Raw genomic sequence first — 26,538 nt, 5'->3', positions numbered from 1 at the left:
AAAAACATTATTTTTCAGAAAGAAAATAGTTGCTGGTAAGAATAATTCACAGACCCAATTTGAGAAAAAGTAGATTTTTTTGTTTTTGTTTTTTAAACATTCATGATCAATATCATCATAAATCATGAATTAAAAGCTCTGCGTTCAGGGTACTGGGCGTCATCGGCAGATGACAGATAGATAGATAGATAAATATTAGACGCTGCTTCATTGATTTTTTAAGAAAGAATTTGTAAACTAATCCAATTATTCAACTCGTTTGAGTTCATTTTTATAAAAATTAAAAATAAAAAAACAACTAGTGTAAAAAAATAAGTTAAGCTGTGTGTGTGCGTCGCTTGGCATTTACGCGCGCGCGCACCGGTGTCGCAGATGCAGCCTCTCCGTATTCGGCGTGTTGCGGCGCGGCTGCTGACGTCAGAAGGTGCGCGCGCATACACACGCACGCACGCGCGCGCACACCACACACACGGCAGTGTAAATAGGGCAGCGCGCCGGAGCAGGAGCGGAGAGAGAGAGAGAGAGAGAGAGAGAGAGAGAGAGAGAGAGAGAGAGAGAGAGAGAGAGAGAGAGAGAGAGAGAGAGAGAGAGAGTTGGGGAGCTCGTCGCTGCCAACACGGTCGCCTCTCATTATCAGAACAGCCCATTATTGAGCTGAAGCCTTTAAAGCCTCTGCTCAGTCAGAGGGAGAGTGGAGTGGACTGGGACTAACCAGAGCGCAGGTTGTGGACGAGGCGCATTTGCACACATTTCATCTTTTCTATCTTTTTGCCTCTGGTAACCACAGGTAAGGAGCTGCCTGGTGTCTGTAAGATGGGACTCATTGTTATTTATATATTTTTTATATCATTTCTTAGACAAGTTTGATTGTTTGTCTGCATGGTGCTATAGTTTAACTGAGTGTGAGTGACTGCAGTGATCATCTTGAATGAGTTTATGGCTGAGCAGAAACATATTATTATTATTATTATTATTATTATTATTATTATTATTATTATTATTATTATTATTATTAATAATATTATTAAATAGAAAGAGAGAAAACTTACCATAAATATGTGAGAGGTGCGCTACACTATAGTCCCTTCCTGCTATACCTTTCTGAATGTGATCAATCTTTAAATACCACCAGATGTCAGCTTTTCTATTTTGGTAAGAACGCAGTGCTGGTGCGCAGCAGTTGTGCCTGGATGCTTGGAAACAACGCGGGCACTGCTTGATAAATGGCTCAGATTGGACTCAATGCTCCGATCAGTTGGGTTTGATCATGCGGACGAGGGACCTGGATGATGTGCACTGAAACAGGGACATCACTCATCCATCCTATTCCAGGACGCACCACTGTGCGTCATCTGCTCGCCAGCCTGCATAAACTAATATGGGAAGAAAATCCTGTGCCTGATTGTGGTAAATGAGCTGCCACATGCAGTGGGGACATTATATCAGTGTCAGCACTGTGGTGGACCAGTGGCAGCAAAGCTTCCGTGACAGCCAGCGGAGTGAGAAATGAGGGGTTTGGTTTGGTCTGCTGCGCGCACGCCACCGTCATAAAGGCACATGTAAGCGCTGGAGCTCTCCATGGTACCCAAAACGCTTGGCTGTCCCTCTCCCTGCACTAGTCTCTTCTTGTCTCTGCTTCCAATCTTTAGTCAGCATAAATATATCAAATAATTTGAGTAAAAAAAAAATAAAAAAAAATAAAAAAAAAAAGTCAAAATGACTCGTTACTTTCTGCACCATGCAGCGACCTGTAAAATACACCCAGAGATACAGGAAAACATTCTAATGCATGGATCGATACATCACCCCTCAGTGCTGAATGAGAGTAATAGTCAAAGTGGTTCTCAGGGGGATTAGTTAATGCTACAGGCTGAGCTCTGAACTCTTGACACGAACACACACGCACCCATTTTAACCTTATCCATTCTTTATAGAAGGAAATATTCCGACCAAGCAAGCATGTGTCAATTCACCCACTCTGTTTCCTTATGCGTTCAGATTTGGTGTGTCTGGTAAAAGTATCACAACAACAAAAGAGGAATAGCAGGAGAGTACGTCCTGATGTCAGAACAGACCTGAGGCTCACCAACAAGGTCAAATGAGAAATTACTCACATTCACACTCCGATGAGCAACTTATCAGCTTTCCTATAGAGCAGGGGTGTCAAACTCATTTCAGTTCAGAGGCCAAATACGGAGCAGTTTGATCTCAAGTGGGCCACAGAATTTTTTGCAGAAAATAAGTAATTTAAACATTATTGTGCCCTAGTTTGCACTTCTACATATACATAAAATATAAAATATGTAAGAAACAGACAATATCCAAGCAATAAATGACATGTCAGTCCCAACAGGATCTTTACTTTAAATTTCCAAAATCTTGTGACCGATTTCTATTTAATTAAGATAAATATGATGTCATAACTAGAGTAAAATTGAAGGATTTTGGAAGAATTTTGAGTTTTTTAGGCTTTTTAACTTTAAAAAGGACTGAAATCATGTCATATAAGTACCTGGAAAAGTGTGAGCCCCTGCAAGTATTGTTGAGTTTCATTTACACAATGATTCATTCATTTTTATTTTCTCCTGTGGGCCGAATTGGATGCTCCAAAGGGCCGAATTTGGCCCCAGGGCCATGAGTTTGACACGTGCTATAGAGCCATTATTGCATTTTGTTAAGCAGCGGATCATTGCTGTTGTTCAATTACTTCATAAAAAGCGTAATAATGGAAAACTGACACGATGACACACTGATATATTTTCCATACAACAATAAATTAAGTCCCTGAAATGCTCTCATACAGTTAAAGAAAAACAACCTTGAATGCATGTGCGCATACTGTATCGTGCACGTTAGCGGAGTAGTGTCACTATTTAGTTGGTAATAGACTCTGAGCTGCTGTTGTGTGAGAAGAGCAGTCACGCGCTACCACAGGTTTTGCAAGCTATGCTAGTCCTCGCCTGGCAGTCTATTTATCCAAGTCTCCAGACTGCATTTAAATCCATCATGAGCATGTAATTGCCTCTTCGAGTGACACTGGCAACAGAACAGCTGTAGTCAGCTTTTCTTTTTCTAGTAAACATTTGAACAGGGTCAATACTGCTGTTATTTCTATGGTTGTTATGGATACAACAAACTTTGCATTGAGCGTCTTGTTGGTTTGATGCTTGATCCTAGATGGAAAGTAAAAAAAAAAACAAAAAAAATAAAAAATCTACATCACCTATATGTTTAGGCAGAATTTAACATTGCTGGTTTCCACCATCTATTTAATATTTTAGATTTTTTTCGGGAGGGGCTCAAAGTAGAGTCGCTGCTCCTCCGCATCGAGAAGAGCCAGATGAGGTTGCTCGGGCACCTAATTAGGATGCCCCCTGAACGCCTCCCTAGTGAGGCGTTCAGGGCACGTCCCTCCGGAAGGAGGCCCCGGGGAAGACCCAGGACACGCTGGAGAGACTATGTCTCTCGGCTGGCCTGGGAACGTCTCGGGGTCCCCCCGGAAGAGCTGGAGGAAGTGGCCGGGGAGAGGGAAGTCTGGGCCTCCCTACTGCGGATGCTGCCCCCGCGACCCGGAGACGGCTAAGCGGGAGAAGATGGATGGATGGATGGAGATTTTTTTATTCAATCATATTATATTCTTATTCTAAAATGTTAATTATATGTAATCCATTGGTTTATAATAAATTATTATATTTTTTTTTTAATAACTAAGCCTTTTCTAACATTCCACACTACAAAATAAGTAATAAAAGTACGTATGATTTGTGCTGATATCATATCGGATGGATATCGGCACCGGCCAAAACTCAAGGCTGCAATATCGGTATGGTATCGGAAGTGAAAAAGTTGTATCGGGACATCCCGAGTTCTATATTAGACTAGTATCCCATTCTGAGTGTATGCTGGAAAACTCACAGCATCTTTTCACCAATAAACAGAATAAGAAAGTATAAAATAATTGGTTGATAAAGTCATTTTTATGGATCTAATTCAACAGGTATCCATTCCTGTGTCGTTAATAGAGGTTCATTATTTCTCTCTCAGAATATCTGATTAAAAATGTGCAACAATAAACCGTTTTCTTGTCACAGTAGTTTTTTTATACCTAGATTTCTAGATGTGAATATAACTGTGAAAATAAATACATACATTTTAAATACAGCAAATGTACTAGAAATATAAAATCCAGGTGCATGGCTTTCTGTTCGATTAAAACAGACATGGGATGTCATTTACTAAAGTCAAACGTAAAGTACAGTGTTTACAGTAATTATTGTGATTTAAATCGTGATTATTTAAATCAAATTGTCTTCATAAATATCAGTGTCTTGATCCGTTATAGATATTGGATATCAATTTGATATTAGTAAAAAAAAAAAAACAGTATCAGATTATAATGGCCCCACATAGTTTGTTTTTGGATTTATTGAGTTTAGTTTTAAGGGTCTTCTCATTTATTTTTAATTTATTCTATTCAATTGTAGAATATGCTTATGTTTAAGTTTAACTCATGGTTATTTTGCACTTTTTTATTATCAATCTTTATTTATATAGCGCAAGTAACAGCAAAAGTCATCACATAGCGCTAGATTCATCGAGGTTAGGAGTCTTCTAATATATTTTTAAATTTTTTTTTTAATCAATTCAAGAATGTTCTTATGTTTAGTGTGAAAAATATCATATATAGTTCATAATAAATACTGTAAGCAGACTATTGTTATCTGAGTAATATCACTTGTTCAGGACTTTTCAAACATTCCACACTACACAATAGGAAAATAGAAAATCTGAATAAACTCATTGATGAGTTCATCTGCCATAGCTCGGCTGTAAAGTTAAACTCAGAGCTGTCTGTGTACACAATGTGTCTCCCTTATTAAAAAAACAAAAACCCATGTTGAGCCACTGTGCCATGAAGCACGATAAGGAACATGGAGCTGACACCAAATAGCAGTCAAAGCTAAAGGGTGCTCTGGTCCTACAACGTGCGTTCTGTGTATCTGGAGTCATTTTGTGTGTTTTTTTCTCATTCTGTCTGCAGTCATTTAGTGTGTTTTGATGTCATTTTGTGTTTGGAATCTTTCAGTCTTTCAATCTTTCCTGTTTGTGGATCTATGTTGTTATTTCGTATGTCTTGCGTCTGCTGTTTTTCTGACATTCTTTAAATTTTGTTGTCATTTTTGGTGGTTTTGTGTGTTCATGTTTTTTAAATGTCTAAAATCCTTTAGTTTTTTGTCTTTTTATTGTAATTTTTGTGATGTTATTGGCACTATTTTATGTATTTTTCTGTCATTTTGTGCACTTTTGTTGGTGTCTTTGGGAGTCATTTTGTGTGTGTGTGTGTGTGTGTTTGTCTCGTTCCGTGTGTCTGGAATCATTTAGTGTGTTTATCTGTCATTGTCTGAGTTATTGAGGTCAATTTGTGTCTGAAATCTTTCAGAGCATTTTTGTGGATCTATGTTGTTGTTTTGTATGTCTGGCATCTGGTGTTTTTCTGTCTTTCTTTACATTTTGTTGTCATCTTTGATATTTTGTGGGAATTTGTTGTAATTTTGCATGGTTTTTTAATAGCCATTTTGTGTAATTTTGTTATAATTTTTGTAATTTCAGAGTCATGTGTGTTATTGGCACTATTTTATGTATTCTCCTGTCATTTTGTGCATTTTGTGTGTGTTTTACTGTCATTCTGTGTTTTTGGTGTCATTTTGTGTCTGGAATCTTTCCGTGCTATGTTTTGTATGTCAGGCATCTGGTGTTTTTCTGTCATTCTTTAAATTTTGTTGTCATTTATGTTCATTTTAGACTAATTTTGTGGGGTTTTGTTATACATTTGCTCATTTTTTTTTATAGCCATTTTGTGTATTTTTTTTGTCTAAAGTCATTTTGTTGTAATTTTTATAATTTCTGAATAATTTTGCGTTTTTGGCACTATTTTATGTTTTTTGTCATTTTGTGCACTTTTGTTTTTGCCTTTTGTATTTTGGGAGTCATTTTGTATATTTATTTGGGGGCTGCACAAAATTAGACCAGTTGCCCACATGTCTGCTTTAAAGCCACCTTTAAGTTTTTGTTGAATGTTTTTGTTTTGCTGTTTTTGCTCCTTTTTTTAATACTTTCGCTTAATAGCAGCATGTGTCTCTTCAAGAGTTTCATTAAGAGGCTTTATTAAGTTTTTCGTTGTACGTGCAACAAATTACAACCTTTTCTGCACACTTCTATTCTCCTGATATCAGCCTCTGGGATCAGCGCTATTCAGCCCATATTATATGTGACACTGGTTGGTATGGGTCGATCCCCAATAGAAAATGTCAAATGTTGATTGATGTTGCTGTTTGTTTGCATTTTTAAACATTTCTTTTGTTGTGTCCTTGGGATTAAAAAACATCATACCAGACACTCTAGGCAAAAAATAATAATAAAGACCCCTGGATGACACTCTTGTGTTACATTTAATTAGAATAAATTACATTCTTTATAACAATTATAATTCCCCGCTTCCGAAGCGTTTAAATGCCTGGCATGGCATTGCCCGAGCCCCATGCAGAGCTCGTCTAATCAGGAGCAAGATTTATTTTCTCACTACAAAGCTATCCCCTCAGGTGAACTGTACCCACTTCCTCCTTTCTTTTTATGTGCCTGGTGACATTGCTTAGCAAATTTAACCAAAAAAAAAATTATAATGAGCAGTGCCCCTAAACAATAGGGGGAAATGCTTTACAGATGGTGAGTCACACTCTGATGGCCTGGCATCGTATACTGATGAGGCTGACAAGATTAGTTTCAAATTGAAACTCTTAATGCGAGGTTTACACTGGCACATGGTGACACCCACCCACCCACTTGTGACCAGAGAAATATGACTGGTATGAATATTAAGCCTATGAAAATGGCAAATACCGCCTGTAATGAACTGAAACTCAGGCAGGCTTGACATTTTAGCCCCACAGACACAAAGACACGTCACCAGGCTGAGCTTGCTGCACCTGTTCCTTCTGCAGAGCTCACCACTGCACAATGTGGACAACAGGGTTCACTTGAAATTCTGATCACTGATGTTGAACTTCTACAAATGACCTTTCCATTCGCATATGAACACCGTGGCTGAGTATTAGCATCTTGGTTCTGAGCAAATACTGCTCGCCGACACCTTTGTCTGAAAAGAGGACGTGGACGATTTCAGAGAAAGAAGAGCGTGGAAGGGTTAGGGAAAGGTCGCCCAGTACATCTGTTTGCTGGGTGGATAATTACAGCATTTTGACTGGCTTTTTTAAAAAAAATGCAGTTAATACATTTCTCCACATCTTATTGTCTTTTTAATCTGTATTTAGAGAGGATTACAAAGTGTTGCTTTTCTCCTATTTATAGATTTTATTTTTTTTTAATCTTAAATGTGAAGACCGCCCTTATCGATCTTAAAGTAAACATTGAAATAGATGACCAAGAAGAAAACTTAGTAACTGTGTCACGCCACAGCAAGCAGACGATTGCCACACCTGGTGTTGCTCTTTTGGAATTCAGGGAAACTTTGCTCTGCAGTTTCACTTTGCATCTGCACTTTGCACAGATGTTGCACTGACTCCTCTTTTCCCCTCAATCATCTCCACCTCTTTTGCCCATTTTTTTCCTGTCTATTTTTCAGCATTGAAAGTAGTGATGAACTAATATATCGGCCGGCCGATTTTTGCGTTTTTTACGTGTATCGGCATCATCCGATGTGGGCTGCTGCGTTCGCCAATCCGCATTATTTACAGAGAGCAGAAATATTTTTTAAATTGTTTTTGTTCTACATCACCTGTTTTCGATATTTGGTAAATATTTCGTTCTACCTCACCTTTGTTAATTTAAATAAATGTTCTATTTTTAAAAATTGAAACGCGTACCATTTGTTAACATCATTGTGTATTTTTTATGATGTAAATTGAGGGAGCAAAAGCCGATACATTTTGGAGTATCGGCTCCAAATATCGGCTCAAGAAAATCGGCAGTCCGTATCGGTTATCAGCTATCGGTATCGGCATCGGCCCTAATAAATCCATATCGGTCTATTCCTAGTTGAAAGCACAAGTTCCACATACTAAATTTAACAGCTAATCAGCTGTTCCCTGCATGTCTTCAGAATCAATTCTCTAAAAATTCATAATGTAATTTTTTTTTTTTGGGGGGGGGGGGGGATTATCGCTAGGGCTGGACAATTTATCAAGTTTCAAGATATATTGATTTTTCCACTTTGGCGATATGGAAAATGACAATATCGCCTATTTCAATATATCTATTTTTTTATAGCGTATTTTGTATTAAAATATTTGTTTTAGGAGTCGCTTCTTTCACTACTTCTCAGAACCGCATGAAAAGCTCAGTAAAATGGATTGCTGGGTGTGTCGTAACCCAGACCTACTCCTCAACAGGCCACACTACAGAACTCACTCACACGTGCTGTCCCTTAGAGGAGAAAAAAAACAAAAGTGGCACACTTTTGTCGCTGTTTCTTAATAAATGTGCCTGTGCTGCATTTTGCATCAGTACATTTAACCCAGAATTTTCTTTCTGGTAAGACTTCATTTGAATTAAAAATATCAAGATTTATCATTTGGCCCTTTTGAGAAAAAAAATATGAGATATGAGTTTTGGTTCATATCACCCGGCTGTAATTTTCGTGCGGCAAACTGGCCTAAAAAGAAAGTGTGGTGGTACTTTTATCACATCGTGCCACCTTTTAACCCATAAATGAGTTTGATTAACTCATTAATTATCCCATGAAAAATCATCTGTAAAAGGCAGACTTTGTAATAGCGTTGAGGTGCTAGTTGACAAAGGTTTCTTGGTCTGTAGCTTTCACTGACATGGAGTTTAGGTGAGCAAAAATTGTTGAAGCTTTAGCTTTCGAGGCCAATAACAATCACTTTGATTTTGTCAATGTCGAGCTGGAGAAGATTTTGACAGATGCACACAATAATGTGGTGAACACACTTACTTAGTGATAGTCTGGGACTGCATACGTATGGTAAGCAATATTCTATAATCTGAGCTAGGGGCAGCATGTAGATGTTAAATAGAAGTGGTAGAAGAATAGACCCCTGAGGGACACCATGGGTAATTTCAGTTTGTGTTGTGTTCATGCCCACTATACAAACAGATGTCTTTTACCTGTTTTAAAAATGTTTCATGGTTATTTAAAATACTTATTTCAATATGTAAAAAATGTTCCTTCTAAATGACAAAGTAGAACCAAGTAGCCACTGTTTGTTTCTCATTTTATCTTAAGTTAAATTCATTTCCTGCTTGCAGCCACTTTGCTACTGCACTGTGATTAGCAGGAAGGTGCTTTTAGCCAAACATGCTGCTCTTTTAGCAACACAGCAGATTCTCTCCTGATATCCTGTTTGCTCTTGCCATGTCATATAGCCTGAAAGGGAGTAATTTTAAACACATGGGACAAGCAGGGGGAGGCTTTGAAACACCTAAAGGCTGCAGATGTGATCAAGGAAACGTGTCAGGAAAAGACAATATTAAAACCAGTGAGGGATGTCAGGAAAAAGGAGGAGTGATGACACACAAGGGCCACATAGACTTTATCTTCTTCCTCATCATTCCTACAGTTTTATTTCTACCCTGTAGCCTTAAGCAAGGTTTCCTTTACTGAAAGAAAGGGGCAAAGTATTTGTGTCAGGTAATAATTAATTTAGAGCAAAAGCAAGAGAAGGCTGACTGATAAGGACATCTAGTGCTGGAGCACTCACTTCCCCTGCCACACCTGCATGTTATTTCATTCTTAAAGCTGATATCTGGAGTTTCTGAGAAATCGATGTTCATGTATCATTCTTTTGAAATGCAAAAAAATACCATACTAGTCTTTTGCTATGGTCTACTGCCGGTAGTCCCTCCTTCGTCCTATATAATCCTTTACAAATGGAAAGGATCGCCGAGTGTACCAAGCCAATAGGCTTCGACTTCCTGTTTTTGAGTGTCAATCAAAGTGAATGCTGAAATGTGCACGGAAACAAGGACGCGCGTCACAACAGCAAGCAGGTAAATATGATTTTGGCTCTTACCTGACCCATAGACCTATATCAATGCAACCTTTTTATGTTCCGCGATGTGCATGCAGAAAAGTAGAGGCGTGGCTTCTGGTAGATTGCAGAGACAGGAGGAGGACGTGGAGCTGTTGAGGGCGGGACATCAAGACGTTTCTCAGAAACTCCGGATATCAGCTTTAAATGTACATTTTGCACAGTTTTAAAGGCTCATGTGCTGAAGTTGGATTTTTCAAAAGTCTGTTTACTCTTTATTTCACAGCTGCCATGGTTTTCTTTAATGTTGTAATTGCGTTAGCAGCATCATTATTGTCTCTCACAATAATTGCTGTTTACTGTTCCTTTTGGACTTTTTTCTACTTTGTGTTTGAACTTAAAATGATGTTTTAGTCTATTAAGTTGTGTGTATTTGAGAAAATTTCAAAAATTGCATCAGAGTTATTTTCTTACTATTCCATCCTTTATTTACACTCTCCACTATCCTGGTATGAGCATTAGGCTACAGTTTAACTGTCCATTCAGGTTTCCATTAACTTTATTTTATTTGTTAAAAGCAAAAAAAACATTTTCCAACATTCTTTAATGGCATTTATATTCAACAAACTCCAAAAAGTACAGTATATCCAACCACTGCCTGCTTGAATATTTCTCTTAATTGCTCAATAACCTTCTGAGCCTGACTCTTTCTTTGCAAACGTCAAGGCCACAGCAGCTTATCTAGCATTCAGTACAACATGTTTTTGCTGATATACTTAAAAGAATGCACAGTCATGAAAGAACCAGCTGCCATTAAACAGATAGATAAAGTATGTGTGGATCCAGTAAATCAAAATGCTTCAGACCAAGACCTTTGAGCAACCTTTAATAAATTTAGTTGGACAAATGCACAACAATGCACAATTTTTTGGGCAAGAAGATTGGGGCATTGTAAAAAGTTAGCATAACGCTAATATTATTTGTTAGTTTATAACTGCCAAGTAGATTTTTAGGCCACGCTGCAGGACTCAAAACGCCACTCGCTTTGTTGTTGTTGTTGTTCTTGTTGTTGTTGTTGTTGTGTACACTAGTTAAAATCGCTGCTACTCTGTGTACTCCAATGTGTACGCATCAACGCTCAGAGCCCGATTTTTGATTCGGGGCCCAGGAGAAAGAAAAAAAAGTAAATTTTTCATTTATTTGACAGTTGGTGGTACCGAATCATTGGCACATACCAATTATAAATGGGGCTCATTAACCCATACGTGTCACGGGGCCCCATTTTTCAAACGACTACTCCTCCGTTTGTTCTCGTTAGATCAGAATGCAGTTTGGTATAAATACTCTATGAATGAGTATGATGACACGCTCTGAGCCCTTTTTTTGAAATGGTAATTTCCAAATGTATGGGATCCTAGTCGTGTGATATATTGTTTCAAAGGTAATTCAACGTAGATTACAAATTTGCCTCGCACAATTTGATTAGAGGCCCGAGGGGCCCACTCCCCTTTTTTCGGCAATTTCCATAAAAGACATTTTCTCATTTATTTGTAAGTCAAATATTGCGACAGTTGGTGGTACCGAATAATCAACACATACCAATATATAAATGGGAGTCATCACTTCGTTTGTGCCACGGGGGCCCCAGGGCCCCCCCGAAGGCCCCATCTTTCAAATTTCTACTCCTCCGTTAATGTTGAATCAGGCTGTAATCTGACATGGATATTCTATGAGCGGACGTTAAGTCATTTCACTGAATTCTCGGTAGAGTGGGACATGCTATTCAACGCGGAGATGTAGCTCATCTGAATTTGTTTATTAAGATAACACAAAGCAAATATCTTTGACGACAAAGTGGTCGGCTATGTGGTGTGTTACTCCTGCACTTTGTGATGCAATGATTTGTAGAAAAGGTGCTTTTTGATTTAAATATACATGAAAGAACTGGTGACCTGTCAAGGATGTACCTTGTGCAGAACATCACACCTTTTCCAATTTTTCAGGCAAGGCAAATTTTTTTGTATTGCGCATTTCATACACAAGGCAACTCAATGTGCTTTACACGATCAAAAAAACCTACGGAAAACATTCAACAGCTTAAAATCAATAAGAACATTAAAATCAGCAACAACAACATGACCAAAAATCTTCCTCTCAATCATACGCAGCAAAGAAAAAAAGTGCCTTTAACTTTAATTAAAAAATGTTCACATGTGATGCTGACTTCAGCTCTAATGGCAGTTTGTTCCACTTCTTTGCAGCATAACAACTAAAAACAGCATCACCATGTTTACTGTGAGCTCTGGGCTCCACGATCTGACCTGTGTCCATAGATCTGAGAGACCTGCTGGGTTTATACCTGACTAACATCTCACTGATGTATTCTGGACCAAACCCATTCACTGATTTATACAACAGCAGCAGAACTTTAAAGTCTATTCTGAGGCTGACTGGGAGCCAGTGTAAAGACTTTAAAACTGGACTTATGTGTTCTGACCTCTTTGTTCTGGTTAAGAACCAAACTGCAGCGTTCTGAACCAGCTGTAGATATTTGATGCTCTTTTGGGGGATTCCTGTCGGAAGACCATTGCAATAGTCCAGTCTGCTGGAGATAAAAGCATGGACCAGTTTCTCCTGATCTTTCTGATTCATTAAACCTTTGTACTTACCTTTGTACCATTGCAAGCTATTCATTGGACTTGCACGACTTAAATTACAATAAATAACATGAGGGTGTTCTAAAACTTTTGACCGAAATTGTATCTGGGATCTCTATTCTTTCTTTCCTAAGAACAGCCGCACACCAACCAGGATCTTCTAAGAATGGGCAGGTCATTTTCCAAGAGAACCGATTGGTCAGGAGGCTGTGCTTTTATACTGTACATGCTCAGATCTTATCCTAGCACTTAACCTGGTCCTGACCAGGTTAGCCGTTCAGCGAAAGTTACCATGGTGATTTACCCTGGGAAGGGGTTTAACAGCGTCAAAGTACAGCACACACGGAACAAGTCCTAAAAATGAAGAAATCCAACTTTTTAGTTCAGGCACCTTGCGTGTAATGGAGTAATTCTGTGTATGTTTTATTATTTTGCATATTTTTGTTTTGTTTTGGTTAATAGATATTCTCCTTTCATGTATTTATTTGTGGTTCTATATATTTTTTAAAGTCATTTTGTGTATTTTGCTGTTGTCTGTGTAATTTTCTGAAATTATCTGTAATATTTAAGTCATTTTGTGTATTTACTTTGGGAGGAGCACGGATTTCGACTGCAGCAGTTGCGTGTGTATGTTTTAGTTAGATTTAAATTAGTTGCGTGATTGGTATTTAGTTTTTTACTATTGGTATTGTGTTTTGACTTAAAAGGCTTCTTTCTCAGACACACTGTACTTTTAAGTCAATGTCTTACTTGTTGCTTCTTAGACGATTTACAATTTTAATGACCTTGCAATATACAGTTAAAGGGAGATTTAGACTAAGATTGTCTGCGCTTTAACAAAACATGGAATTAAAGGGAAGGCTAAATATGATTAAAACATTCTATGGCTGTAGGCACTTTATATGCAATCGAAAGGTAAAGTCGTATTAAATAATTTAACGTTCAAGCAAGTTGCAATTATGAGTTTTATTACCTATGTAGTCATACATATTTATTCCTGGGAATAAAATAACTTCCGTAGTATGGGCTGCTGCCAAACACACATCTTCTGAGCCAGTTTCTCAGACTGTATTGGCCAAGTCTTGAATTAAATGAAGCTCCTGTACAAACTCAGTGGCCAAAAATGTCCAGTCAACAAGGAGCTAAAATGGAACCTCCTTGTGCTATTGTGGTATAGGTGCTCTACTTTAGAGCGTATGATTCTTGTGTTGTTGGTGGTTGACAAGATAACACCACCAGTTTTTCCTCAACACAAGTCACATTTAAACCAGGGGATTCTGAAAACTTTTAGTTCAAAGGCAAATGTCTTGGTAACTTCAGGCCATCTGGCATACCAGGCATCGTCCTGGTGGGACCCACCTTGAGTGCAACAAGTAGAACACAAAACACTGATAGCTTGAGTTTGTCTCTGAGCTCGGTTAGAGGCTGATTCAGACCAAAACAAAGAGGCCGTTGAGCTGCAAACAGCCTTCATTTCAACAATACCATACGTTTGGCAGAAGTCTGGGTCTCTTGACTAAGATGCCATTCGACTCTGTCTAGTTCAGTCTGATTTTAGGGAAGCAATAATCACAAAGTGCTGTTGGCTTAATGGTTATAATAATCTTTTCACTTTGTTACTGTCAGCTTTACTTTTGCCTCATGCTCATTTCTTCCTTTTGCTGCTGGCTACTTTTGAAACTTTAACCTTTTTACTAAAACGTGACGATATTTAACCCATGTATATTTTAAAAAGACGGCTCGCAATTTTCATTTGTACTTCTTTTGTAATTGCACGGCATCTGCATTATAACGTCTACAAATTGATAATAATGTAAAGGAATCCATTTACAACCAGTATGATCACAGTGAAGTTCAACGTATAATAGCAATTCTGTCCTTATATAATAAATATATTTGTTTGGTCTTTTTACCAATGCATCATACATCCAGTTAATAATGGTTAAGCATGTATTTGTATTTATTGTAGTGGTTTTTATCTTCAGGTTTTACAGATGAATAATTTTTTTCACCTTCTAATCTGAATACCAGCAAGGACATTGAGCCTTTTTAATGTAAAGTTATTAGTGTATTGCCTTAATTCTGGAAAGCGCTTTGAGCGTCCATGATAAAGCCTTATATAAAAATCCAATCCATTATTATTATTATTATCATTATTATTATTATTTTAGCGCCCAGGCACTTTTATGTAAAAAAAAAAAAAAAACTAGAAAATTATGTTAGCTTTAAATACATCAGTGTACTGTACATCGTTATCTTAATACAGTGTTTTTGAACCATGTGGAGTCGCCTGGAATGTGTTAATTACTGATTAAATATATTTAAAATATGTATTCATTATTATTAAGAAAACATAGAATTAAATATATAGACCTTCTTGGGATTCACGCCAACCACAATGTGTGTAACATATACATTACTGCAAAAATTATTAGTAACATAATTGATAATGTTGACTACAAAAATTTGCGTCAATGCATAGGTTTAATTTTTTAAATCATGATAAAAAAATCAGGCCGGCGGCTGTTTTCTGCTTCATTTTTACTGCAGAACGACTCATGAACTGCTGTGTGCAGTGTTGCTTCACCATTTACATTGTGAAGAAGAGTTGCGCAACAGAAGAAGAACCTACATAAAGTCTCAAAATTTTGGGACCATTTCACTGAAAACTTATACTATACACCTGAGGTAGAACTAACATCTGTGACATGCAACTAACAGTAATATAACTACTTTTGAATTAAACAATGCCCCCCTGCAAACTCCACATATGGCTGCCTGCCTGGCTGGTCTTATGAGTCCTGGTTAATTCATTGACATCTGATGTGGACTCAACAGCTTTATTCATGACATAACAGAAATGTTTGCTAGCAATCAGCTAACAATTATCTCTGTCATACTTGGAGACGTACATATTTTCTCTACATACTGTGTATACAGAGCAGCAAATTTCAGGCCACTGTGCAACAATAGCAAAACAATGGTTTCTCCCTAACCCTTTAACACCTTTTTTTTCCCCTTACATAGGTGTAACTTTTACATTTTTCCTACTAATAAAGTCTAGAATTTGACTTTGCAGCACACATGCTAACAATACCAAAAGCACAAGTTGATGCAAGCCTAGCACAGTCACTCTGTTACAGATGCAATGAGCATGCATATGAAGAAAAAAATTCTAAAATGTCAGAGTGACGGGGGTTAGGAGAAATTCAGCTTTTATCCGATACATCTTTAAAGAAATCTTCCCTAGAAGTCACGTAAGTTAGTCTTTACATTCCATAATTGCAAAAATGACTCCTGTTTACTGCAGAATAATGATATATATATATATATATAAGTTTTTTTTTCTGCGTTTTTGTGTTTATTTGAGAAATTGGTGAGTTTGAATTTATGCTGCTGTGAGCTATAGAGGACTGGCTTTCTGTTTACATCAAAAGCTTTCCTGTCCTTTGTAAGACAGTGAATTATTCTGATCAATGTGGGTTTTGATGTTGAAATAGCTGCAGTAAATGTGGACAGAAAACAGCAGAGATTAAATGAATAAATACATTTTTTAAAAAAGGTTCCAGTTGTGTGTAAAAAATGTTTAGCGCTTCATCTCAGAGGATAAGACCGATATCGCATCAGCTGTCACTGAGTGTACTGAATTGTAAAAACCTGCATATCTTTCATCATAATGGAAAATGTCAACAGTTCGACCATTCTAGAATTAATAACAGTTTATTCAATTCGGAAAAGCGTATTTTTCATACCGTTGCCTTTTTTTTTTCCTATTAGTGGGGTGGAAACATTTTTGTCACATCTTAAAGTTACTCCTGATCACAGTTCAAGACAAAAGTCATTAGAACATTTTCTCTGTCCTGGCCAGTTTATGCTGCTGAGTCATCAAGTCTGTAAGTTAGTGAGTTAATGTGTTAATTTGGGTACTTACAACAATTTGAAGTTAAAAATGGATGCCATCATGTGATATAGGCATTGGAAAACTGTGACCCCTGGAAAACTGTGGTTTCATTGAAATGGTGTATGTAGAGAGACTGAGATATCTACAGTATATTAGTCGCTGTTATTTCTATTTTCTCCTGCCTTATAAGATGACAATGGAAAATAACCTTGGTTGATTTTGTTATACGTTAATTTTTGTTTCCATTTATCTCTTGCTGTGTGCCCTTTTGCTCTGAGGGGGATGCACAAATGGTATATAGGAATATTTAATTATAGGTGATTTGTTTTGGTCTAATAAAAAGTTTTTATGTATAAGTTTTAATGAAAATCCATCAGCCTTAGATTGCAATGGGACTGACTCATGGTTTTATGGTATTTCTGCACAATTAAAATGTGTTTACAAAGTGAATGTAGTTAATGGGTTTACAGACAAAACACATTAACTACATTAAAATTAAATTGCTACTATATAGTTAACCTATCACAAAGAAGCATGGGGCATCCATTGTACATCATCCGTGGCTAAATTATGCCAGAGCTATGAATAGAAAACATTTTAATAGAAATTAAAACGAATTTTCTTTTGTTCCAACTTGATGACCCTTTGTTGTCTGTCCACCCAAACAGACAGCCATGGAGCGATTAGGAGTGTGGGCTGTGACTGTGGTCACTCTGCTGGGAGCTGCAGGGTGTTGGCTCGCAGAAGGGCAGAAGAGCAGCAGGAGAGTGAGCTTGGATACAGCCAGCATGTCACGCACCTTCTCCCAGGAACTGCAATCAATGGTAAATGTGCAGACACGCGCACGCACACTCACACACTAACCTGTGCTTTTTGTGATGTAAAGAAACATTAATTCTCACGTGACAGTAAAAACCTGCTACCATCAGCACTGTCAAATGTGTTTTTGATTGAATCGTGCAAAATTACGGGAAATCCTTCAATACCAATTATATAAATCTATTGGCAACACTTTACTTGAAGTTTTATACATAAGGCTGACATTACGCATTCATTATCTGTCATTAGGTGTCATGAAGGCTGTCATTAAAGGGTTACGCTAACGAACGATGTCAGGCTTAATTATTCATGCTAATGTCATGTCTTAATAATGACAGCAAAATCTCAGCCTTTATGTATAAAACTTCAAGTAATGTGTTAACAAATAACTTTTTCAATTCTCAAAGCCATTATTATAATTTTTTGATCCGAAGCTCTACAAGAGTAAAATACCTCTTTCTTGTTTGTGACTAGATTTGGTGACTAGAAACTACAAAACTTTTGAAATCTGTCAGTTATCGTTAATTTTCAGTCTTCACAATGTCGGTATATTTTGTACCTTTTGTTACCAACAATGACACTAATATATTCCGATGATCTCAGTAATTTGCCAGACATTTCACTATTTCCATGTATATTAAGATAATGTAGGATTTTAAAGTTGCCCACAAATGGTATAAATCCTTGTATTTATCCAAAACGAAGACTGCAAACAGACATTCAGAGATTGTTTTGTTAACTACAGAGTCCAAAAAGACACCAGTGAAAATATAGAAAGTAAAATAAAGAAGTCAAATAGAAAGTCAAAAATAAACAACCACGTAGAAACACTTCACCATTATATTAGTAAAATAAGCAGATCCAGTAAATCAGACTGCAAAATTATTCAATTCATGCATATTAAAGTACTTAATAGTAACATACTTGACCTAAATCTTATAGGTTTATGCAAATAAAATACACGTATTTTTATGCACATCAAAAAAAAAATGTAAGCATATTTTTTCATTGAAAAGAATAGATCATGACTGCAGGAAAAAGTCATTAGATTTCCACTTCCATTAAAAAGATAGTAGAAAGTAAAAAAAAAAATTATAAAAAAAAAAAAATTCCACTTCCATTAAGTAAAAGTTATTCAACAAAGCCACTTTTCCTGCAAAGATTACGGCCATTAGTTTGAAGATTATTTGAATGCTATATGTTTGCATGCAGCAGCAACTTATTAATTCCACCTGGTCTGTCTTCTTTAGGTAGTTGTTATACCAATAGTTCACCATAGTTCAACTATTGTAGCTGCAAACAAAAACTAATTGCTAACAGCTCTGGACAGTGTTTGGTTGGAATCCCAGGCTCTGCCATGGTACTGAGCTCTTACACTTCACAAAGACCTTTGCAGTATATTTTTGACATTTCACTGACAGATTTTGGACCTCAACCATTCAGTAATTGGTGGACCAGTAGCAGATGTTAGAAGAAGTGTATTGTAGCAAAATATAAAGATGTTAGAATTAGTAATTTACTTTGACCTTTTTGTTCTGGTCAAAACTTGAGCTGCAATATTCTGAGTAAGCTGTGGCTCGTTGATGCTCTTTTATCAAAATCCTGTCAAATAAATAACTAAGTCCACTGGAGATGATAGGTGGAATAGACATATCTTGTACAACAACATTGTTTAATTTTTATACCAAATACTTCATGAATTGCCAACTCCTCTTTATTAGCAGACATGTGCATCTGTAAACTGCTTATTTGTATGTAGATACATTTAAAATATCTCAGTGAGTACGAACACACCAAACAGTAGCAAATTAAATTATATTTACCAAAGAATATATATATATATATATATATATATATATATATATATATATATATATATATATATATATATATAATGAATATATAATTTAATTCAACTTGTGCAACACAATTGCTATAGCCAATCATCTCACTGAGTCGGCACATACGGAACTTTTTAGGGGTGTTTCAATCCGATACTCATATCGAATATCGGTCTGATATCAACCAGAAAACGTATATCGGATTTTATCGGACTGCATCTAAAATCTCCGATATATACGATATTACATTTATTCAATTGTACAATACTGTAGATATTATGTTGAAGGTTAAAATGTATGTAACCAATTGGTGAATAATAAATGGGTCAGTTTTTCTCATACCTACTGTTGCTGACTATTGTTCTCTGTTTGAGTAACATCACTTTATCAAGTCTTTTCTAACATTCCACACTACAAAATATGTAATAAAAGTATGTATGATTCATGCTGATATTGTATCGGATCGAAATCGGCCAATATTCAAGGCTGCAATATCGAAATCGTATTGGATGGGAAAAAGTTGTATCAGGTCATCCCTAGTACTTTTCTCTGCATTTCACAAAAATGCTGAACTACAGCATGTGTCTACTTGTTTTACCATTAGCAAGACCCCTGGACTTAAATTGAAACACAGAAAATATTCAACAATATAACATAACTGTACTGTCAGTCTTATTCCCATCACACCACTGTAATACAGTTGTCCGTGTGTGACATGACATGACAACTGTAAAATTGAGCATCTTTTCCAGACAGAGTAAAATGCACCGACTAAAAATGCCATTTTATGTGCGTATGGAACGCCGGTTGTTGCATCATATTTGTGTTTTGCTGCCCTGAGATCTCTGATTGATCCGTTTCTGAGAAGATTGGCCAATACCAATGAATTCCTGATTGATTGGACCATCTCTAATAGGTGTTATGTTCAAATGAATCAATTGTGCTATAGTGTTGGACTGTTTACCGATTGATTTTTGGGGGTACACAACTTTATGATGTTAAAGATGAGTGTTGATTTAAACCCTCTTGAAATGTTTGGTCAATGAGTAAAATCTATTGTATTTGTATCTTGATATTGTTCCAGGTTTTTCGGGTCAGAAAAATCTATACATCCAGTCCCAGTGACTGTGTATAGAGAAATGTGCATGGAGCGATTTGTTTGGTTTGAGTATTAATGGGGAACTGACATAAGGATGAATTCTTTATTGTAAAACAACGGATAGGCTGACATTTAACGTTCCCAGTATGTCATGCTTCAATTCTGCCTGGGTATTGCCTTGAATCAGGCTGTATAATCATAATTTATATACTTTATGTAAAAAATATCCTGCTCTGCAGTTGTAGTAGCGAGACGGCATACAGGCATGTAACCCAAGCTGAAAGGTTGTTTTTTTTATAGTAAAAACATGTGCAGCGAGTCCATAGTTCCAGTGTAGCAATGCAGTTCAAGAAAATGAGAAAGTGTGCGTTCAAAGCAGGCTTGATAAACAAACAGAGCTTTGCAGAGAATTGACTTGTTGGTTAAACTGCCCTCCCATAAAATGTCAGTTTCATTCTGTGTTTCTTGCCTCTAAGTGGTTTTGGGGCTTTGCAGCATTCAGGGATTGATGTGTTTACAACATCAGAGGTACAATATCCCCAATTGCTAATGCTTGCTCTAACAAACTATAGGAGAGTACAAAAAGTTATATTTCAGCACCAATTTTCTCTAGATTTTTTTCTCATCCGTCATTAATAATTTGTAACTCTTTAAAATACACCAAAAGGTGGAGTTTAAAATTCTAAAACCAGCACAACATCAGAAATAAATGAATAAAAAAGGCCTAAATTCAATGTTAATGTTCGACAAGACATAGGAAAGAGTTTAGACGAGCCTGAAGACAAATAAATAATGTATAAATAAGGGCTACTTGCAATTAGAAATAAAGGCTAAGGGGTAAATGAGGCAATATAGTTTGGGAAGCACTGCTCTAAAACATCTTAGATTCCAATGAACATAATATAAACAAGACAAGATCAGTTATGAGAATGGTCTCAAGTCTAGTTAAAGTTCAACTGGTTTTTGCTTCTGTTAAAAGAGGCAGATTTCTTCATCCAATGGTGCAAACCTGTAACTACTGTCACATTTAAATCACTTAATCCTCATAAACTGTAAATAAAACAACATCTTTAAATTATCTAAGACTAGTTGGATGTATGGCAGATTGAAAGTATCAGATTGTTACCCAGTAGGCTTCCACTTCGTCACTCAAATACATTCCTGCATGTAATTACAAACATTTCCCTTCAAACACCTGAGCGGAAACAGCAGCACTTTAGACAAAAAAAAAACCTCTTGATCAACAGTCTGTGACAGCTGAAATCTATTTTGCTGAAGTCAACTGCAGTAGCTGCCTGGAATGATGTGCTGCCACAAAAAAAGCAGTGGAATGTACAAAATAGAGAGACAAAAATAAGTGTGGTGACTCACACAATGCACTGCATTTGTGTTTTCTGTTAGGAATCTCATAGCCTTTCCTTCACCTCTATGCTTGATTAGATCCCCTAATCAATTGATCAAACAGCAACTCTCAAGATGATGGAAGGCGGTGCAGATGAGCACACTCCATTTTATCCTGCCATCATGAAGAACCGCGTCTGCAATTAAGATAGACGGATGGCAGAGGGAGGAATGAGCGAGAGGGATAGAAACGTAGAGGCAACGGTGAAGGAAGAAATGGGAGGCACTGAAACTGCTGTGATTCTTGTGAGCTTCTTGGTCTCCAGGGAACTGACGAGAGCCGTGCAGACACGTTGGGGTTTTTTTTTTTTTTTTTTTTTTTTTTTTCACTGAGCCTAATTACCGGTGAGACTCTGACTGAGGGACAAGAATGCAAAATGTCACAGCATTTCAATTGCTGACACATTTTGGCTTCTTTAGAAGACGTTTCACTTTGGGAGACTGCTCGTGTTTTGAAAACGGCGTGACATTTCTTTGTTTTGTTACATTACAAGCTGAATGCATTCAGGCGGAGGTCTTAGTGCTCGAGCAAGCACAAGCCATACAGAGGAACAACATATAGTATGCTGCATCAAGTAAACATTTTATGATATTAAATGCAACAGCACATGCTGTTCCTTCTGTCCAGCAAATGAATCCTAGATCATTAGGCAAGGAAAGGCAAAAGTATTTGTATACCGCATTTCACACACAAGGCAACTCAATGTGCTTTACCATATCAAAAATTACAACAGAAAACATTCAACAGCTTAAAATCTATAAAAACATTAAAGTCGACAATAACGAAAAAAACAAAAAAAAATAATTTCAACACCAACATGACCAAAAACCTCTCTCTCAATCATATGCAGTAGAGAAAAAAAGTTCCTTTAACTTTGATTTAAAATGTTCCCATGTGATGCTGACTTCAGCTCTGCTGCTGTTTGTTCTAATTCTTTGCAGCATAACAACTAAAAGCAGCATCACCATGTTTACTGTGAACTCTGGGCTCCACTATCTGACCTGTGTCCATAGATCTGAGAGACCTGCTGGGTTGATACCTGACTAACATGTCACTGATGTATTCTGGACCAAACCCATTCACAGATTTATACACCAGCAGCAGAACTTTAAAGTCTATTCTGAGGCTGACTGGGAGCCAGTGTAAAGACTTTAAAACTGGACTAATGTGCTCTGACCTCTTTGTTCTGGTTAAGACCCGAGCTGCAGTGTTCTGAACCAGCTGTAGATGTTTGATGCTCTTTTGGGGGATTCCTGTCAGAAGACCATTACAATAGTCCAGTCTGCTGGAGATAAAAGCATGGACCAGTTTCTCCTGATCTTTCTGAGTCATTAATCACAAGTTATTTTTTGTAAAGATAAATTCTGATTTCACAATATGGAATAATGGTCGTCTCAGAAATAAACAAAAGTCATTATAAAATGGCAGTTATTTGTGTTCATTGCTCTTATCGTTTGAAAACTTAAAGAGGACCTAAACCTCAGGGTTTTTCCTGACGTGTGTCTTGGCTAGAAATGAAAAAAAAGAATCCTTGACTATGGGCGGGGCTTCTGGAACAGTTAAGACACGCCCAGGCTATACTATAAAAAACTCCAAATAATATTCTATGTTATGCTAACCATCTACTAAATACTCAATATACCTATCTATCCACAATTCTCCAATCTAACCTACTCTCCACCGATTGGAAATTTCACAAGTGGTAGTTTTAATGTGGGGGCGGGGCCAACAGTGGTGGAATGAAACTGTATTTTGTGCCTCCTGAATTGATTACATTTACGGTCATCTCCCACCTGTGTGGGACCAGGACTGATCCTTGTATTTTCAGTTCATTTTCTAATCAAGATTATTTCCATCATCATTATAATGATCCTAATTTTTAACTAGAAATAAACATGATAAAAACCCATATTTTTTATGTTTTCATTTCTTAATTTTCTACTTTTTCCTTCTCAGGTACCCCCTGTAGTGCCATCGTGTACCCCTAGGGGAACACAAACCTCCATTTGAGAAACACTACCATAGACAACAATCACAACAGAATATGCCAATTTAAAATACTTCGACTAAAATGTCAAGAGTTGGACAAGAATCAATCAGCAACACTACTTCATAACCAAATACAATTGTTTTCAGCAAAAAATAAATAAATTAGGATTTAGTTGCTCGTTCACTATGAGCACTTTGCCAGTTTTATTCCATTTTGCACTGGTTCTCTCATTATATGGGAGTTTTCCTTGTTGTTAGCTTCTACTCAGGCTTTGACAGCACCTCCTGTGTGTCTGTGGAAAACATTTTCTCTCACTGCTGTTGCTATGATTAAGCAGTTGTTGGCATCAATCCCAAACATCAAAGCTGAAGTTTTGCCTAAGTTCATGAAATAAACACTGCACTATGTAGATTTTATTAAATACCCAAGGACATTGTACAGTGTTAAGGAGACCTCACATTATCTGGCAAACCTCATACATAAAGACGAACAAGATGCCAATACCTGACAGCAGGAAATATGCTCAACTACGGAAGCCTGCAGCCATTGAGTGGCTCTGTTAGGCCAAAAACTAGATTGTAATTGTGAGCACTTTTGCTTTTGCCAGTTAGAATGACTCAAACTATGATAACTATAATTACGCTTGCGTACATGCAATTTGAGTGAGAACACTGAACTACTCAAACAAAGAAAAGCAGCCCTTACACTGCCTCACAAAGCATCCTCATCTGCAAAGGAACTGTGGTCTTTTTTGTGGCTATCTTTTGGATTGAATACTTGCTTGTAGAGAATGTTTTCCTCCCATAACACAACGTCGTTACGACACCGTCTTTAAGCTCGTTAGTGAAGGGTTATCCCATTAGGGTGATTGAAATGAACGTGGAACCTTCTTTTTGGTTTAAAATCTACCAAAGTACACCCTCACATTGCTGCTATAACAATCTTTTCCGTCCCATCCTTCCATCTGTTAACCTTTATTGTCTGCCTTTGTCATCGTCCACACAGCCCACAAACAGGGGAAAAAAAGCTCAGTAAAGGATGGCAAGTGAAAAGCTTTCACAAAGTGCTGTTTTTGCCTCACTCTTCCAAGCCTGTAATAACCACTTTTGTTTGTGTTCTCTGTTTGCAGGAGAAGGGGAAAGCAGACAGGAACATCGATCAATGTGAGTACACTTACCAGGTTCAAACCAAACGTCATTTTTCAAAATTATACTATGCTGTGCTTCATTACAAATTATTTTTTTCCCCTATTTTAGTTTCCCCATTACATGGAAATATTGCTAGAAAGTACTCTAAATAGCTCTCATTTAGCTGGAAATGTAGCCATTTACTCTTTAAAGATTGATTTACGGCATCACAAAGAATCAGTTTGTTGCTACTTGAGATTTTTTTTTGCTGTGATTTATATTTTGATGTTTAAAAACAAGAGTTGTCAGTAGATAAGGTAGGTTGATTTTTCATAGTTTAGTTTGGTTATAGTGTTTATCAAAATCCTTAGATATTCTTGCCAAAGGTTTGGGTGATTTACTTTTGACACAAAGGTTTAGTGGTATTAAAACGTGTGCAAACGTCACTCCACGCGCTAATAAGCCATACAAACCCTAGGGAATCAGAACTAAGTTGCTGCTGCAAGTGGCAATGCGCCCTCAGGGGCAGTTTTACCACAATCTGAAATAAAGGGTGGTAAACCAGTTGCTTCCCTAAATCCTTTAGTGACGCAGTTTCTTCACCTGCTGCGCGGAATTCACTAAGATTGCAGCAATGATTAGTGCACATGCAGAACTGGTGCAGACCACCCTTATTTAAATGAGCGCTTTGTACGTGTTGTGTACATTAAATGAACAAAACAGTCATTAAAATGGGGGGTCTGCACCACTTCTGCACGCGCGCTACTCATTGCTGCAATCTTCGTGAAGTCCGCGCAGCAGGTGAGGAAACTGCGTCACTAAAGGATTTAGGGAAGCAACTGGTTTACCACCCTTTATTTCAGATCTTAGTGAATCCGCTCTTCATTGTGTTTTTAGACTTCTTTGGATTGGTAGACACTCATTTAAGTTTCCTATTGTCATTGCAATAACATTTCACTATCCACAGGATCTATACTCAAGCTTTTAGAGATTGCACGTTTTAATTTAAGGATCTCTGCTTCTTTTTCTTTTGTTTCCAACTCTTATAGACTGATAATTCATTGGTTGAGTCGCTAAGTGAATTATTGTGAAAGGCTCTTTGTGCTGTACATTTCCATTTGGTACAGAGCCTTTTGTTCTGTTATGAATGGCTTAAGCTTTCATATATTTACCCTGACCCGTTGCTGTTGTGGCAGAGAAAGCGCGGCATTGAGAGATTTTTTTTATATCACTGTAAAATGAAGGATGACATCTTGTATTTGACTAAGTATTTCATTTGGGAGTATTAGATTTTCACCCCAAATATAAGATTAGTTTATGTTCAATTTCTCCTTTGAGAATTTAAGTTATTGTTATTGTTTTTTTTAACCTCGGAGAATGACACAATTATGTTGATTATTGCAAATACTTTCATTATTGGCATTCTTTAAATTCTTGGAATCAAGATAAACCCCTGAACAATCCTGTTTTTGATACAATCTCATTCTGCATTAGGAGGATGGGGCTTCACTCGATGTTAGTAAACTAAATTTGCTGTTTTCCCAAATAACAAGCTTTGAAGTTTCTAATCTAATCAAGCCAAATATATTCTCCACATTAGTAGTTGGTCTCTACATGTAACTCTTGCTTTTGATGTCCTCATTAATACAACTGTTTTGACCCTGGGCTCGTCAGATATGTGTTAAAATAATCTCC

General features: G+C 37.1%; 1 protein-coding gene across 1 annotated transcript in view; it reads left to right on the top strand.

Annotated features, from left to right (window-relative positions):
* Nucleotides 1-598: 598 nt before the first annotated feature.
* The window catches only part of fstl4 (follistatin-like 4), a 181,089-nt gene continuing 155,149 nt past the window's right edge, over nt 599-26,538 (top strand). Inside the window, exons 1-3 of the mRNA XM_028466914.1 lie at nt 599-787; nt 17,234-17,389; nt 24,846-24,879. Coding sequence (XP_028322715.1) covers nt 17,240-17,389; nt 24,846-24,879 — 184 coding nt within the window. The 5' untranslated portion in view covers nt 599-787; nt 17,234-17,239. The remainder of the gene's footprint in view (nt 788-17,233; nt 17,390-24,845; nt 24,880-26,538) is intronic.

This window comes from Gouania willdenowi, chromosome 14 (genome assembly GCF_900634775.1).
Source record: "Gouania willdenowi chromosome 14, fGouWil2.1, whole genome shotgun sequence".
NCBI classification, from domain to species: Eukaryota; Metazoa; Chordata; class Actinopteri; order Blenniiformes; family Gobiesocidae; genus Gouania; species Gouania willdenowi.
Note: the sequence above shows the minus strand (reverse complement) of the source record. Positions and strands in the feature narration are given on the sequence as shown.